This window comes from Mixophyes fleayi, chromosome 3 (genome assembly GCF_038048845.1).
Source record: "Mixophyes fleayi isolate aMixFle1 chromosome 3, aMixFle1.hap1, whole genome shotgun sequence".
Taxonomy (NCBI): domain Eukaryota; kingdom Metazoa; phylum Chordata; class Amphibia; order Anura; family Limnodynastidae; genus Mixophyes; species Mixophyes fleayi.
The window spans coordinates 176,048,714-176,066,123 of NC_134404.1; the positions used below are offsets into that span (position 1 = coordinate 176,048,714).

At 37.5% G+C, this 17,410-nt stretch overlaps 1 protein-coding gene across 3 annotated transcripts in view; it reads left to right on the plus strand.

Annotated features, from left to right (window-relative positions):
- The window catches only part of KLHL32 (kelch like family member 32), a 165,741-nt gene that overhangs the window by 146,855 nt on the left and 1,476 nt on the right, over positions 1 to 17,410 (plus strand). For all 3 annotated transcript variants that reach the window (XM_075202813.1, XM_075202814.1, XM_075202815.1), the window contains 2 exons: positions 4,086 to 4,278; positions 5,608 to 5,702. In XM_075202813.1, coding sequence (XP_075058914.1) covers positions 4,086 to 4,278; positions 5,608 to 5,702 — 288 coding nt within the window. The remainder of the gene's footprint in view (positions 1 to 4,085; positions 4,279 to 5,607; positions 5,703 to 17,410) is intronic.

The window sequence follows — 17,410 nt, forward strand, 5'->3', positions numbered from 1 at the left end:
AGGATCATTTTATTTGCCACAGTAACTATGGCTAATAATACTGTCTTTATATTAGTAGTTTGGAGTTCTGGTGGCCAATTCATAAAATCTGAGAAAAGAGCTGCTTGATTTTCATGTAAAGAAGTATTAAATCTATCATTTCTGAACACCATAACTTTATTCCAAAACTTTTTAATCTTTTTACAAGTCCAGAAATTATGGTAGAAGGTGGCATCATAGTGTTTATACTTTGGACAACAGCCCGTTTCAGTCTCTGCCATATGTTTATGTTGAGACAAATATATATATATATATTGATTGTCTTTGGGTATACTTCCTGTAAATTAGCAAAAGTCAGGGCCTTCATTATACTCTCAAAATGGTCCAAGAGTGGACTGGTGACATGTAAGCTAGGTATGTCTTTTTGCCATGCAGTTAGTGTTTTTGACTATATAGTCCAAAGCACTGGAGATTAATTTGCTATATAACTATCTAATTTTATATTTATTCTTCTGTGTAAAGTGCAATAGGGAGTCTAATCATCCGATGCCTTTGTTCTGATTAAAGAATATCACAGAACGGCGGCATTGCAGGTACATATAGAATTGAGTATTTGAGAGGTTGTTTTTCTCTTTGAGTTGTTCAGATGTGTATAATGTGCCACCTGGATCAAAAGTATCGTTTAGAGCAGTGATATCTTGATTTCCTCATATGGGGTATGTAGCATTGTCCAGACAAGGGTTTCCCTAAAACATCATCTATTTAGTGGGTTCAATGTCACAATGATATCCCTTATGTATTTGTGTCAACGCTTTATCAAGAAGCCAACCCGAGACATACCAAAACATGGCAGCTTGTGTGAATGCTTTGAAATCCTATGTCCCCTTGTTTTCTACTAAGAATTAGCTTGGCTCAAGCTATTTTGGGTTTTGTATTTTGCCACAAGTACATCAGAAACATTTTAGAGCATTGGTAATCATCAATTAATTATGTTAATTGGAAGCATTTGAATTATATACGCCAATTTAGGGAAGAGAAGACCTTTAACCACAGCATTCCTCCAAAGAAGTGAAATATGTAAATTCTTACAATTGTCTAATGTGTTCTCTATTTTATTTATAACTGGTGTGAAGTTGTGCTTATAAAGATTTTGTAAAAGAGGCGTAATGTGCACCCCAAAGCACTTTACTTTATACTTTGAGAATTTAAATTGTAATATAATATTGGGGTACTTAAGGATATTTTCTGAACCAGATATGGGCAGCAACTTAGATTTTTTTTATATTGATTTTATATCCAGAAAAGTTGCTGAACACTTTGATTATAACTTGAATAGCGGGAATTGAAACCACTGCCTAATAGACACTAGTAACATGTCAAAAACAAACAACACCAAGATTTATAAGATTTATTTTCCCACAAAGCTATTGTAAGGGACTCCATTGCCAAAGCACATAATAATGGGGAAAGCGGTCATCCTGCTTAGTTCCCCTGTGCACCACATATGATGTAATAATATATCCATTTGCCATAACTTGCATGTATGGGGTCACTATCCAGCGTTTTTAATATATTTATGCACTCCTGTGCAGCATTTTGAACAAGAGCTCCCAAGTCTCCAGGTCAAATGCCTTTTCGGCATCAAGCGAGATCATGAGGTTCGGGTCTGTAATACCAGAAGTGTGTATTGCCTGAAATAGTGTCAGGTACTTTTCTAACATTAGTCACTGATCGTCTGGCCCAAGTATTTTGGTGAAACTTTTATAGCCCATGTATAATAGTGAAATATAGAGATACGAGGATGGGTGCACTAGGTCCCTTCCCAGGTTTGGGAGAACCTTAATGATTGTGGTGTTGAAGTGTAGGAGGGAGTGGTTTATTTTGAATGATAACATTATATAAATTTGTCAAAGTATCCACTATGTGTGTTTCAAGTAGTTTGTTAAACTCCCCCTGGTGATTTGAAGAATTTTAAATGTTTTATTGTTTTGAGCACTTCCTCTGCTATAATGGGTTTGATCAGCATTTTCACTTAAATCTTGGTAACCTGGGGCAACCTGAGACTGTCCCAAAAAGGTTGTTTTAAACACAAATGTATTGGTTGCTGGCTGTAGAGTTGCTGCTCTGTTCCCCTATGCTTCAATTCTCCTTGTTTGTTGTTCTGGGACGTAATATTAAAATTAGGCTGCCTGTTCCCCAATACTACCTGTTGCCCAACTGAGATATAATTTTATTGAAAGAGTCTTTCTTGTGGCATCATACTAATTTATTTTGATTAGATGGGTTAATCTTCAGTTGGTGTAACGAATCAGTGAGCTCAGATTGTGCTGTCAGATATGTCTTGGACTCATCCCTCCTGTATTGTTCAACCAATGATATAATCTCCCCCTCAATACCGCCTTGTCTGTCTGCAAAACTATAATTGGATTTATTACATAGACTTAATTGTTGTGTATATATGTGGCCGAGGCTGCTTCTAGCTTGTTCCTCAATTTGATGGAATTGGTAAGATTAGTCAAGAACCTCTAATACCTATATTCCCCTTGTGGGTTGTGCCTCTTTTTATTTATCCATTTAGGCGCAAGATCGGATATGCCTATAGGTTCTATTCTGGTGTGCAGCGATTTAGTCACCAGTGTTTAGGACATTAAAACATAGTGTATACAGGATAAGGTGTTATGGGCCGCCGAAATACACATATGGTCTAAATCTGTGGGATGTGTGACCCTCAAAATATCGTGAGTAAAATTGTGTAGTAATTTTTTTGTGTCTCTGAGGTGTCCTATTTCTGTCTAAAAACTGTGCAGAGTGTAGATTTACTCTGCTCTAATAGGCAAAACACTGAATGATACATACAATACTTTGATGTCCACAATGTAGTAATGTAGTTTCGCACAAATGATATTGAGATCGGTCGTGACAATTATCCTAATTTTTTTTGTGTTTCCATGTTTTAGATGAGTCTTTGGCTGACTAAAGACTGCACCTGAAAAGCTGCATGTGATTATTAACTCCCATTGGGACTTGGTGTAAAAATACAGCTATTGTTTTTAGGTGATAGGAGCACTTTGATTGGACTATTTGTTTCTTTGATAAATGTATACTTGTTATGTGGGGTGGATAATAACTCAAGAAATACTTTAGTTTAGTAGGCATATTGTTTATCATATAATTAAAATTTACAGCACAGTACCATAGATACTGAAGTTGTGTATATTAGTTCTACATATTTGTGCACCGAAAGGAGCATTTTTAAATAAAAGGTATGACATGATTTAAACTTCTAAAATGTACTACAGGTATTGGGATCTCTTCTCTGGAACCCAGTTATCCAGAAAAAAAACTATTGCAACTGTTCAGCGATTTTGTCATATAAATGTTAACTATTTGACAAGCTTTTAGAACTGGGCTAGTAGAGGTCTTCACCTTTAGAAGCTGACTTTCCTGTAGAACTAAATGCATTTGGAGGTATTCGGATGCCCCATGACTTAACTCTATGGTAGTAGAAGAATATCAGAATAACTGCAGGGCAGGGTAGAGAAGACGGAATACTGGAGACAAAAACCAGGGACAGGTCTAGGTCGTGAGTTCATAGCAAGCAGGAAGGTTGGGTAAAGGCCAAAGGTCAGGGCAGGCAGCAAACACAGAAAGTCCAGAAAACAGGCAAAGGTCAAAAGGGCACAGGAGAACAAGCAGGGTCTGGGAAACAAGTCGAGGTCACAACAGGAAAATCAGGTCACAGATAGCCAAGTATCCAGGAGGTACAGGGAAGCTGGTCAAATTTGGCCAGTAAGATAGCAGGGGCACAGAGGGCAGTAATTCGCCCCAAGAGTATACGAATTAGTATATTTTAGGACTGATGTATAAGGTTATTTTTTGTAATTTGGAACAAGTACTTTGGATAATAAATACAATACCTGTAACTTAATTCAGAAAATCATGTATTTCATTTATGGTGTCTAAATATATACAAATATATAGAATATAAAATGTATAATCATGGAATGCCCATTTATGGTTTCTTTAAAATATTAAAATCTTTTTTTTTTCCTGTGCATCAGTAACCACTGCAGGATGCCATACAATTTCTAATTTGTATTTTCCAGAATAAATGGATTAGCCGCAGCCCTATGCTGCAGAGAAGAGTTTACCACGCTATGGCAGCAGTCCAAAGGAAGCTTTACGTTTTGGGTGGAAATGATTTAGATTACAATAATGATCGGATTTTGGTTCGACACATAGACTCTTATAATATTGACACAGACCAGTGGACACGCTGCATCTTCAACTTACTTACAGGTGAGAATGACTTAATGAAAAATGCTTTTACAGATAACAATGCTGTGGAAAAAAATAAATGAAAATTAAATATTTAGCATATACCTATACATACATATTATTTATTAATTTAGTTAACCAGTCAAATCCTATAAAAAAAAAAGTATAACAACAATAGCCAGAAAACCCAGTGTCTGGCCCTGACCTAAAACAGCTGATTATCCTAGTCTAGGACACTGACAGCTTCAGACATGGAGCTTTAAAGAAACCCTAATGTCCCAGGGGAGGTGCCACATGGGATTCCCCCGGCTGAGGGATGGGAACCTGCAGAATGCACATAGAGTAAGAGGCCGTGTATCAACTAGACCATAATAGTCTAGACTCTGGGTCCCATACAGATGCAGCCCCATAATTTCTTGAAGGCAGTGTTGCATAAGGGAGTCAGGTATGCTATATACATATAGCAAGCACACAGAAGATAGATATGCCCAGAGAAAAACATACATTCAGTTCGCATTAAAACAAAGTTTCCGGTTTGGAATTTTATTTGTTCCTGATTGGAAATAAAAAGAAAAATATATGTTATAAAGTATTCTCTCAACGCTGAGGGATGTGGGAATGAAACAATTAAATTATTTTATTAAGAACCCACCCTGACAGGGTGTATAGAATATATATATATTGTTCATTTGAACATTGAGCAATGTTTGTTTTTTTTTTTTAAGAGTTTCATTCATATATATTTATAATTGGAATTGGGTCATGACAGCCCTTGCCTGGTTCTAATGCATTCATTATAAGTGGGTCCTAAGCATTAACTCTCTAAGGAAAATTGCTTGGAGTCCCACTTTCACATGCATAAGCAACCCCCAGTGATACCATCACCAGGGTGTTCAGGCTGCAGGGGAGAGTAAACAATAAGTGATACTGTATACTGAACACTGCTTGGAATTATAGGCAGAATTTGTCTGGGTGTATAATGCTGGGCAACCCCAATAAATTGCATAGTCACACTCCCTACAAATTAGGGATCACTTTTTATATTTTGCAAAGCAAAAAATCAGGTACCAGGCGAAAGGAGGCTCCACATTTCACCTAATCTCTATATTTTATGGAGCCCTTCCTGCTCAGTATCTACAACACTGGAGATATTTTGGACAGTTGAGACACATACAACAACCATATTACTTATGTAATCATTACAACACATGTGCAGCATGAACAGTTTCGCTATATACCAGAGCAAAATATCAAGTTGTTTGTGTGCAAGATGTAACTGACCCAAAGTCTACACATTTCTACACCGACATAGGAACCATGCATCAGTTTACATTTTTTTCTCTCACTAAGGACAAAATGAGTCTGGAGTTGCTGTTCATAATGGAAGAATCTACTTGGTTGGTGGTTATTCAATTTGGACAAATGAACCTTTAGCATGTATACAGGTAAGCATCACATATTATAGAGCTTATAGAGCTTTCAAATGGAGTCATTTATTGTAACACTCAAACAGTTAAGGTATTTACATATATTATGTTATAGTTACAACAGTATTCACAATTGAAATAAAAAATAACAAATTGTTTAAACAGTATGGTAACCATATACCATTTCTGAAGGAATATGTGCACAACATATGTCAAACATGAAGCCTAAGTAACAATCTGTTGGACAATCAGAAATCCGTCCACATGCGCACTATTTTGGCTTGGAGGACAATCTTCATTTTAAACTTTAGTTCTCATCTCCTTTAAATGTTTTTACCAATATTTTTGACTGATTGAACATCAGGGGGTATATTTACTAAACAGTGGGTTTGAAAAAGTGGAGATGTTGCCTATAGCAACCAATCAGATTTTAGCTGTCATTTTGTAGAATGCATTAAATAAATGAAAGATAGAATTGATTGGTTGCTATAGGCAACACCACCATTATTTCAAATCTGCAGTTTAGTAAATATACTCCTAGGACTTTTGTAGAGCAGCAATGATCAGAGAGAATTAATTTTTCACCGTTTACCTGTGTACAATTTTATCTCTTCTCAATAAAGGCCTACCCAGTCAAGTGGGGCAGACTACATTTAATAGACAGGTTGAAAGAAATCTGTACTGGGTATAAATATAAACAGTAAAACAACAACCATCATGCCGACTACCTAGCAGCCCTGTATGCCATTTCTTATTTTTTTTAATTCTACTGTACAGTGGCTATAAAATGTATTTACCTCTTTGGCATTTTTACATTTTCTTACATCATGGAAGCAAAATGAATTTATTCGGGAAGTGTTACCATACTCTCTAATGTCAAATGAAAAAAAAAAAACAATTCAGCTTTTCCTTAATAGATGAAAAACAGACAAATTGATTAAATATCTATTCACTCTACCGTGTTTTAATACTTTCTAAAAGCAACTCAGAGTATTAAGTTTCTACCAGCTTTGCACATCTGGACCCTGCAATTCTTGCCCTTCCTTCTTTTCTATATGGCTATATATCCATCAGGTCTAGGCTTTGACTGAGCAGCTCCAGGACATTGTTATTTTTTGTATTTAAGCCATTCCTATGTGGCTTATTGCTGTATGCCTTGGGTTATTGTTCTACATAAATACACATCTTCTCCTAAGTTTTAGGTCTCTTGCAAATTGGAGCAGATTTTTCTCGAAGATTTATCTGTATCTCCATTGCCCCTCTAATTTTCAAGTTCTAGAGCAGAGAGTCATCCCTTTGGCATCATGCTCTCATGACCATGCCTCATGGTAGCGATAACATTATAAGCATGATTTAAAATGTTAGACTTGCTCCATAGTGCATATTGTTATGGCCAAAAAGGTTCAATCTTGGTCTGATTAAACCATAAAATCTCTTTCTTCCACATATTCCTGGCATACTGTAAGTGAAATTTCATGTGTTCTCTTCAATAATAGTTGTCATTTTGCCAACCACCTTACAAAAGTGCAGATTTGTAAAGTGCCCAAGCTACTGATGTCACATAGACAGATTTTCCTATTATTGCTATGGAAGAATGTAACTTTGTCTGATTAGCCATAGACCTTTTACTGGCATCCGTGGCCAGTTCATTTCTTGCATGGATGTTCTGTTTTGGATTGTAGTCTGGACAAATTTACAGTTGAACCTGATTTTCTCCATTTCATCATGATGTACTTGTCAGTGCTTGTGGGGATATTATAAGACTCTGAAATCATCTTATATTATTCCCATGATTGGTTCTTTTTAATAACATTTAAGGTGACTTTTTAGAAATGCACTAGCCAATTGTGGGACCACTTGCAGATAGATGTAACTATTTTAGACAGATGGACTCTAATTATATGACCACTGAAGATAACTGATTGCACCACGATGTGCCCTTACTCTGGGCAATGTTCTGCTGGGAAATCTTGGGTCCTGGAATTCATGTGGATGTTACATTGGCCACACCTTGCAACTTACAGAACTTAGAGAGTCTGCTGCTAACATGTTGGTGCCAGATACCACAAGACCCCATCATAAATCTTGTGGCGTCCATGCCATGAGGAGTCAGAGCTATTTTGGTGGCACGAGGGGGACCTATACAATATTAGGCAGGGGGTTTTAATGTTATGGCTGATATGCAAATATATAGAGAGGGAGTGTGGGTGAGAGAGAGAGAGAGATAAAAACACCAATAAAGTGCTGATTGCAAATTGCTATAAATCATAAAGTATAATAGAGTACACAGAAAGTTAATTATCAATGCAAATGGAAAAGGCAGCCAACCATAAAGATGTGGTAATTAAAAGGGATTTTAACTACCCAGATATAAATTCAGCCACTGAATTTAGTAGTTCTGGTAAAGGATTCTTCCACCTTTCCCAGATGGTGGAAGAACCAACTAGAAGGGCTAGTAATGAATAGCTAACAGAATGGTTAAGTAATAGTAATCATATATCATAGATTTGACTTGTGTTTTTAGATGATGTTTTGTACTAGGGCTACAAACCAATGAATTTCAGAAATTTTAAATTTAATCAGCTTAGAGAAATGTTAAAGCTTATAGACTGGGATAGTGCCCTTTCAATCAAAACACAGAGGCCAAATTGATCATTTTAAAAAAAATATATTAAGTACAGTTGCTAGCATATACAGTATGGCAATAAAAGATCTAGGAATAAAAAAAACCTGATATGGCTAAATAAAAAGCCATAGAGGTGATAGCCAAAATAAAATTACGTAATCGACCTTTATATTTAGGATTTCCTTCATATTAGTACTGAATGACTTGCATGAAGCAGATATGGTACGAATATTTAGACAGGGACGAAAATCTGAATCAGGATATTATAGACAAGTAATCCTGGCATCAGTTGAGTTAAATATCTAAAGGTCTTCTAAGCGATGCCATGTTGTATGTAATCGATAATACCTTCATAACACAATGGTAGCATGTCTTATGTGAAAGATTGCATAGGCCAAATTAACCAAATAATTTAAATGAGGTAATTTGCAAACTGGATCTGGGTCATGCAGATTGCTACACATGATAAGCATGCTACAACTGGGTCAAAAAGTATGTACGTGGGTAGATATCTGGCTAAGGGATAGAAAACTGATAGCTGTTATGAATGGAACATATTCACATTTGGTTACTGTAATAAGTGCAGTACCACAAGTGTTAATATTGGGCTATGTCGTCTTTTAATATTTTTGTAACTAACCAGGTCAATGGCCTACGTAGAATGCGTGCTCATATTTGTAGAGAACAATAAACTATGCAGACTTATAAATACAGGAGATGATAATGTCGCTGCTAATTATACAAATTGTTAAGCCGGGCAGAAAAATGGCAGATGAAGTGTAACGTAGATAAATGTAAGGTTATACATTTAGGCCATAGCAATAGATAAACATATTAAATGGGAAACAATTGGGAAAATCGGAGATGGAAAAGGATAAGGCTAGGCAGACACTGAAGAATTTTCCAAACGATGTGTTACCTACAACTTTACCTTCGACCGCAGGTCCGATCGCTCGATGAACGCGTACAAACTAGTCATGTTTTAGACAATTACCAAAAGATTGACTGTCCCCACAGCGACTTTTCACAGCCATATTATGAGCAAAGGTTTGAATTTCGTACACAATGAAACAACATATGAGGTCTATGTAACGATATCACCAATAAATTCAAATAAAGGGCAAAGCATGTTCAATAGTAACCACCCAAAACCTCATAAAAAAAAGTGAACACATTTTCTTCATTCATTTGTTAGCACATACTTGTGTACAGTGTACGTTCGTTCGCAAACCGTACAGCAACAAATTTTTTTAGGGGTTAAATATATTGATATATTTCGGCAAACACAAGTTTATTATACACTAATGGCCTTCACCCACAACCATTTTGTAACTTTACTATCACTGATTGGTCCACAACTGAAATGAACACTCATGTCTGAGTGTATAAAATTAACGAGAATTCTGTATGGCGGATGAGGAGTAGGTGTCGGTAGGGGTGCGAGAAGTAGAGGAAATATTTGAAGACGTAGTAGTGGGGGATGGAGAAGAAGAATACAATTAACGGGTATGAAAAGAGCAAAGCCGACGAGCCCGAGATAGGTGGGGATGATTGTAAAAGTACTGGACCAGTATCACTACGACTGTCATAAGCGAAAATATTGCAAGTTAATAACAGAAAGGAACTCATAATGCAGAAACTACTAAAACAAATAAAGGAGAAACCTGGAAAGAAAAAGGACCAAATTTCAAGTGCAAAAGCGGTGGCCAGACCTCAAAAATAAAGAACGAAGACTGATGCAAATCTGTAGACACATTCAAAAAAAGTGAGTTTGACATGTTGTGCAACTGTTTGACAGACTTGTTAGTGAATTTGTAGATGAACAACTGACAATCGTATATAGTAGCTAGTGTAGTGGATCGATTGGAAGTTTATACACACTAAACGGTACGACCAACCAAATGAGCCGACAATCGACACTCTGGGACGATTGTCTACCATTGTGCCATTATACACTAAACCAACTTCCGACTGAACGGTCATATGTCTGCTGATTGGCCCAATGATTGCACAAAAAAGCTCCAGTGTGTACCTAGCCGTAATCTGGGTACACACTACAGAATTTTCCACCAACTTTTTATGCCGATCGATTTTATATCCGATCGATGGTCCAATCGCTCGCTCCATGGACTGCATACACAACTAACCTTGTTTTAGACGATAAAGGGGAAGAGTGGCCGTCCCGTTAATGACTTTTTACAGCCATGTTGTCGTGAGCGATGATTTTAATTTCGTACACACTGAAGCAACATTTGCGGGGCACGTAACGATATACCAAAGACATTAGCATAAAGGGGCAGAGCTTTCACTATAGTTAACACCCAAAACCGCATAAAAAGAGAAGGCAAAACTGTCTCTTCATTCATTCCTATTTTTTAACCTACAATGGATACAGTAGAAGAAGAAAAAGCAACGGCACTTCTCCTGCTTGCTGTGGCAAGAAGACTGCAGGTACGGAACCAAAGAGAAATAAGGAGAAAAAATAGATCATGTTGGCGCAAAGATTGGTTCATAATATTTGTAATATTTTTCCCGATTTTATAAACGGAAATATGTAGGGTGAGTGGTTCTGCAGCTGGAAAAAGAAAAAATATGTTATGAATTGAAGATTTTTCAATACTCTTTGAACTTTCACATTATAAACAAATAATACTTCTAACTAGCAGAACTTCTATATTGGGAATATAAATTTTTATTCTTGTTCTGTGTGGGAAAATCAAAAACTAAACTGAATATATTTGACATAATAACATATTTAATCGCTATTCAGCAGAATCAAGGTGGTCATTTTTAAAATGTTTACTAAAAAAAGTGAAGTTCACCAAAATGCTAATGTATGCAACTGCTTAGAAAATAAAGTAAAACCAATGCTTAGCTTTCTTTTCTTGATACCGACACACAGATGTGAATGTTTCACCTACCTCTTAAACAAGGACCGCAAGTCTCAATAATGAACAAAATGAAAACTGGCACCACCTTCCAATTATTTTATATAGTGGTGTTTTATGAGACAAGTGGTGCCAGGTGTGCAGGTGAATTGGCAATCATCTCATTAGATTGTGAGAGACAGTGCCATATTTTAGTCATCACTGACATTTACACCTGTCCTACAGTGGGTGCAAACAATACATCTGAAAACAAGCGTATTTACGATAAATACAGGACTTGAATATGCTGCATTTGTGTCAGAGCGCCATTAATATATATGGCCTAGATTTCTTCCCATGTTCCAGCTCTCAAGTCGTAGACAGCCGTAAGTTTCATCTGCATTCAGATATGAAGATCATATGCTTGTGTTCATTGGCGTAATGTCCGTTTCTGGGCATACACAGAGCTATTTCAAGCGAGATATGCTATGCAAATGGACGTACATTCAAATATAAATCAAGCACTCAATGGAAATTACAGTCATGGACAAAAGTTTTGAAAATGGCAAATATTTTTCACAAAGTCTGCTGCTACAGTTTTTATGATTGCGATTTACATATACTCCAGAATGTCAAGAAGAGTGATCAGATGAATTGCAATTAGTTTCAAAGTCCCTCTTTGCCATGACAATGAATTTTACCCCAAAAAACACTTCCACTACATTTCAGCCATGCCACAAAAGGACCAGCTAACATCAGGTCAGTGATTCTCTCATTAACACAGGTGAGAGTGTTGATGAGGACAAGGCTAGAGATCACTTTGTCATGCTGATTGAGTTAGAACAACAAACTGGGAGCTTTAAAAGGAGGGTGGTGCTTGAAATCATTGTTCTTCCTGTTAACCATGGTTATATGCAAGGAAACACATGTAGTCATCATTGCTTTGCACAAAAAAGGGCTTAACAGGCAAGGATATTGCTGCTAGTAAGATTGCACCAAAATCAACCATTTATCGGATCATCAAGAACTTCAAAGGGGAGGTTCATTAGTTGTGAAGAAGGCTTTAGGACGCTCAAGAACACCCAGCATCGCCAGGACAATCTCCTAAAGTTGATTCAGCTGCGGAATCAGGGCACCACCAATGCAGAGCTTGCTCAGGAATGGCAGCAGGCAGGTGTGAGTGCATCTGCATAAACAGTGAGGCGAAGACTTTTGGAGGATGCCTGGTGTCAAGAAGGCCAGTAGAGAAGCCACTTCTCTCCAGAAAAAACATCAGGGACAGACTGATATTCTGCAAAAGATACAGGAATTGAACTGCTGAGGACTGAGGTAAAGTCATTTTCTATGAAAAATATCCTTTAAAATTGTTTGGCGCTTCTAGAAAAACATTTGCCTAGAGAAGGAAAGGTGAACGCTACCATTGATCCTGTGTCATGCCAACAGTAAAGCATCCTGAGACCATTCATGTGTGGGGTGCTTCTCAACAAAGGGAGTGGGCTCACTCACAATCTTGCCTAAGAACACAGCCATGAATAAAGAATGGTAACAAAACATCCTCCAAGAGCAACTTCTCCCAACCATCCAAGAACAGTTTAGTGACAAACAATGCCTTTTCCAGCATGATGGAGCACCTTGCCAGAAGGCAAAATTGAAATCCAAGTGGCTTGGGCATCAAAACATCAAAATTTTGGGTCCATGGCCAGGAAACTCCCCAAACCTTAATCCCATTGAGAACTTGTGGTCAATCCTCAAGAGGCGGGTGGACAAACAAAAACCCACAAATTCTGAAACTCCAAGCATTGATTAAGCAAGAATAGACGGTCATTAGTCAGTATGGTATGTAGTCCAGAAGTCAATTGACAGCATGCCAGGGTGAATTGCAGAGGTCTTCAAAAACAATGGTCAACACTGCAAATATTGACTCTTTGCGTAAACTTAATGTATTTGTCAATAAATGCCTTTGACACTTATGAAATGCTTGTAATTTTACTTCAGTATACCATAGCAACATCTGACAAGGTTCTAAAAACACTGAAGCAGCAAACTTTGTGAAAACCTTGCATCATTCTCAAAACTTTTGGCCATGACTGTACATTTTCTAAAATGAATGACTAACTATAAATAATGTATCAAATATAATTTATTGTAATTTAAGAGACGTGCAAAGGACCCTACAGTTTGTTCTTCCTGAAGGTGTTCTTCCTGAAGGTGCAATCTGTGAAAAAACATCTCAGAACGTCACAGTATAGACAAGAATAGCACAACTGGAAAAGTAGTTACCATGGAGATGTTCAAGGAAACATAATTAACGAACAATTTTTAATTTTCTTATTTTCCTCCACAGTAGCAGATACAAAGTGGTAATACCCAAGCAGTTACTTCACTGGGTGGGTCCTTGGCCGAATTCTGAATTCAAATTTGGCAGAAAACAAGAGATTTTCCTTTTCTCTCCTTCCCTGTATTGTGTATATAATCATACTGTATATGCTATATACACACGGTGGTCACTTTCTAGTACTTTGCATCCAGAACAGCCCGAATTCTTCTTGGCATGGAAACATTCCTTATTCTTGTCCATGTTGTCATAATATCACGCAGTTGCTGTAGATTTGTTGTCTGCACATTCATGTTGAAAATCTCCCTTTCCACCATATTCTAAATGCGCTCTATTGGACCGAGATTTGGTGACAGTGGAGGCCATTGGACTACATTAAAATCATTGTCATGTTCATGTACCTACCTTGAGGTGGCATGTGCTTTGTGACAGGACACATTATCCTGCTGGCAGTAGCCATTAGAATTGAACAAGTTGTGTATTCCAAATTCTGACCTACCATATGTATGTCACAATAGAAATTGTGATGTCAAACCAGGTAACGTTTTTCCAGTCTCGTCCTGTTTTTGCATGTGTCCTTTATATCCTGAATTTCTTGTTCTCAGCTACCAGTTGTGGGACCATGTGTGGTCTTGTGCTGCAGCAGTCCAACCTTAAGATTCAACATGCTGTGCCTTCTGAGATGCTCTTCTGCATACCACTGTTGCAACGGATGGTTTATTTGAGTTACTATGGTCTTCCTTTTATCTGCCCCGTCTCCTCTGATCTTTCTCATTAACAAGACATTTTTTACCCACACAACTCACTTTTGCACACCATTCTCTGTGAACTCTAGAGACTGTTATGCGTAAAAATCCCAGATTAGCAGTTTGAGATACTAAAACCCCCTTGTCCAGCTCCAATAATCATTCCACGGTCAAAGTCACTTAGAATATATTTCTTCACCATTCTGCTGTTTGTTCTGAACTGAACCTCTTGATCATGCCTGCAGGCTTTTATGCATTGAGTTGCTGCCATGTGGCTGATACAATATTTGCACTAATGAGCAGGTGTACCTAATAAAGTGACTACTGAGTGTATATATACACATTACATAGTCAAAATTATGTGGACACCGTAACATCACATCCATATGTGCTTGTTGAACATCTTATTCCAAAACCATGGACATTAATATGGAGTTGGTCCCCCTTTGCTCCTATAACAGCTTCCACTCTTCTAGGAAGGCATTCCACTAGATTTTGAGACATGGCTGCAGGAATTCAGACACAGAAATTATTAGTGAAATTGGGCAATGTTATGCTGAAATAGGAAAGATCCTTCCCCAAACTGTTGCCATAAAGTCGGAAGCACACAATTCTATAGAAATGACATTGTATACGGCAGCATTAAGATTTCCTTTCACTGGTACCGAGGGGCCCAGGCCAAACCAAGAAAAACAGTCCCAGACCATTATTCCTCCTCTACCCCATTTTACAGTTGGCAGTATGCATTTGCATAGGAAGCGGTCTCCTGGCATGCACTAAACACAGATGCATCCGTCATATTGCCACATAGTGATCTGTGATTCCTCACTCCAGAGAACACGTTTCCACTGCTCCAGAGTCCTGTGGTGATGTGCTTTACACTATACCAGTCAACATTTGCCTAGCTGTTGTTGCTCCTCAACTTTTCCCACTTCACAATAATTGTTCTTAGAGTGGACTTGGGCAGCTCTAGCAGGGCAGAAATTAGACAAACTTACATACTGGAAAGGTGACATCCTATTACAGTGTCACATTGAAGGTCACAGAGCTCTTCAGTATGACCTATTCTACTGTTTATGTTTAACTATGGAGATTGGGCATATGCATGACTGTATGCTTGAATTTATGTACCTATCAGCAATGGGTGTGGATGAAATGACCAAACACACTAATGAAATACAATCAGATGCTTCTCTGTCCAAACTGCTATTTTTGCTTTAGTAGCCTATGGAATCTCCATTTTGTTAACCTTATAACCCTCCTAAGTACTAGATTTAACCCCTCTAGTTACAGTGGCCCTATGGTAGCTTGCCCTTTTGGTTCTGCCATCAGTCAAATTAAACAATCTGTTTGTTCTTCCTTACCTTTGTCCAAATGTGGCATAGGAAAATAATCTTCTGATTTACATTAAACTGACACAAGTTTGGAGAGAAAGGTAGGATTTGTCCTAAGAACTACCTTATTTTGGAAAAGGTTAAGTTCTGATACTCTACATGCCAACATAATTACCATTAAAAGACAACCTTCAGAGTAAGCCATTTTTTAAAATCTATTCTTTATTACTTGTCAAACAATAAAAGAAAAAATACACTTTTGCACATATACTTAACTTTGATTTCGCAATTGAGTAAAAAGTGTAAGAGAAAAATATAGTCACTATTTTCTTATAGCGACAAGGAAGGTTAACAGAGTTATATGGACTGGAAGTGCAGGGAAGTAATAACTGTGATAGAGACATATCTTGGACCTTTACTGGATGGTGTGAGAAGGGCCTTAATTTATAGACCATGGAGAGAGACTAAAAACACAATTGAAAGTTTAATTTACTATGGAAAAAATTATGGTTTTGGTGGGTGGAGGCAGGTATAAAAGAGCATTAATTGTTTCTTAAACATTGACCATCCTAGCCATGTGGCTGTTAATTCAGTAAATTTATCCTGGGATGAGGAGATCATGTCCTCCATGTCCATATAGAAATCTATTCTGCTGAACCATTCAGATACGGATGGTGTTTTGTCAGTTTTCCAATGCATTGGTATCACGGCCTTTGCCGTATTTTTTTTTTTTTTTTTTTTTAAGTGTTTTAGCAGCCACAGCAACTGCTAGCTTTAATGCTGCTTCTGTAGTTACATGCAGTCTCATTGATACACTCAACTTTTCTATCCATGCTACCTCTGTAGTATTTGCGTTTGCTAGTGGAATAGCAGTTTATCTGAAAGTTGTTCAATGGACACATCAATATTGTGAGGCATATCCCACAAGCCTGGTTTCCTCTGTCAGGATTGTATGCAGACATGGCTTCCTCAATTTCCACAACTTTATAGATCAATTTAAAACAGTCTACAAGATCCATATTGAAATTTCTACAATCCAGTACCCAAGAAGTGCAATATATCAGAGCCTGTTTGTCAAATCCCTTCATATTCAATGTCTTCAATATCTAAACTTACTAGAGAACAAGATATTTTAGGCCTTAATAGCCAGATTTTCTTTGGCCATGAAAATGTCTGCCAGTGCAACTTTCATCCATTTAACTAGCTCCACCATCTGAGTAGTTGGCTTGCATTATTCATTGTATACAACATTAGCACACAATTTATCAGAGTATCAAATTGGGAAGACTCTTATCACATACTCAGATACTCCTTTTACATAAGGGTTATAGTAGAATGAGAGGTTATAACTGGGGGGGGGGGGGGGGAGGAGGAGATAAATCTATGGCTTCTGAATAAAAAAACTTTTTTAAAACTTCCAGTTTTGAAATCTCTCAGGATGCATTGCCATGTGAATTGTGAGTGCACATCACACGGATGCTCCCACAATGCCTACTTGAAAAAAAGAATGCTCTCCTGGTGGATACTAATATTAGCAAGAGGCAGGTCCCCTCAGCTGCCTGATGTTCTTGTAAAAGTACAGGAAAGTGGATACCTAAAGAAAGGAGGAATGGCCTTCTATACCTTCCAGGCATGTCTTTCCCATCCTGACTCAAGTGGTAGGATTAACCCCTTGGTTTCTGCTGCTTGAAGGAGGTCAAGGAAACATACAACAGTAATAATTCCTATGCATTCCACTCACCATTTATTAGCTTTGGAGGTGCATTTAATATATAGAAGTAGGAAAATTTATTACAGCCAATCTTGAAAACCAAGAAC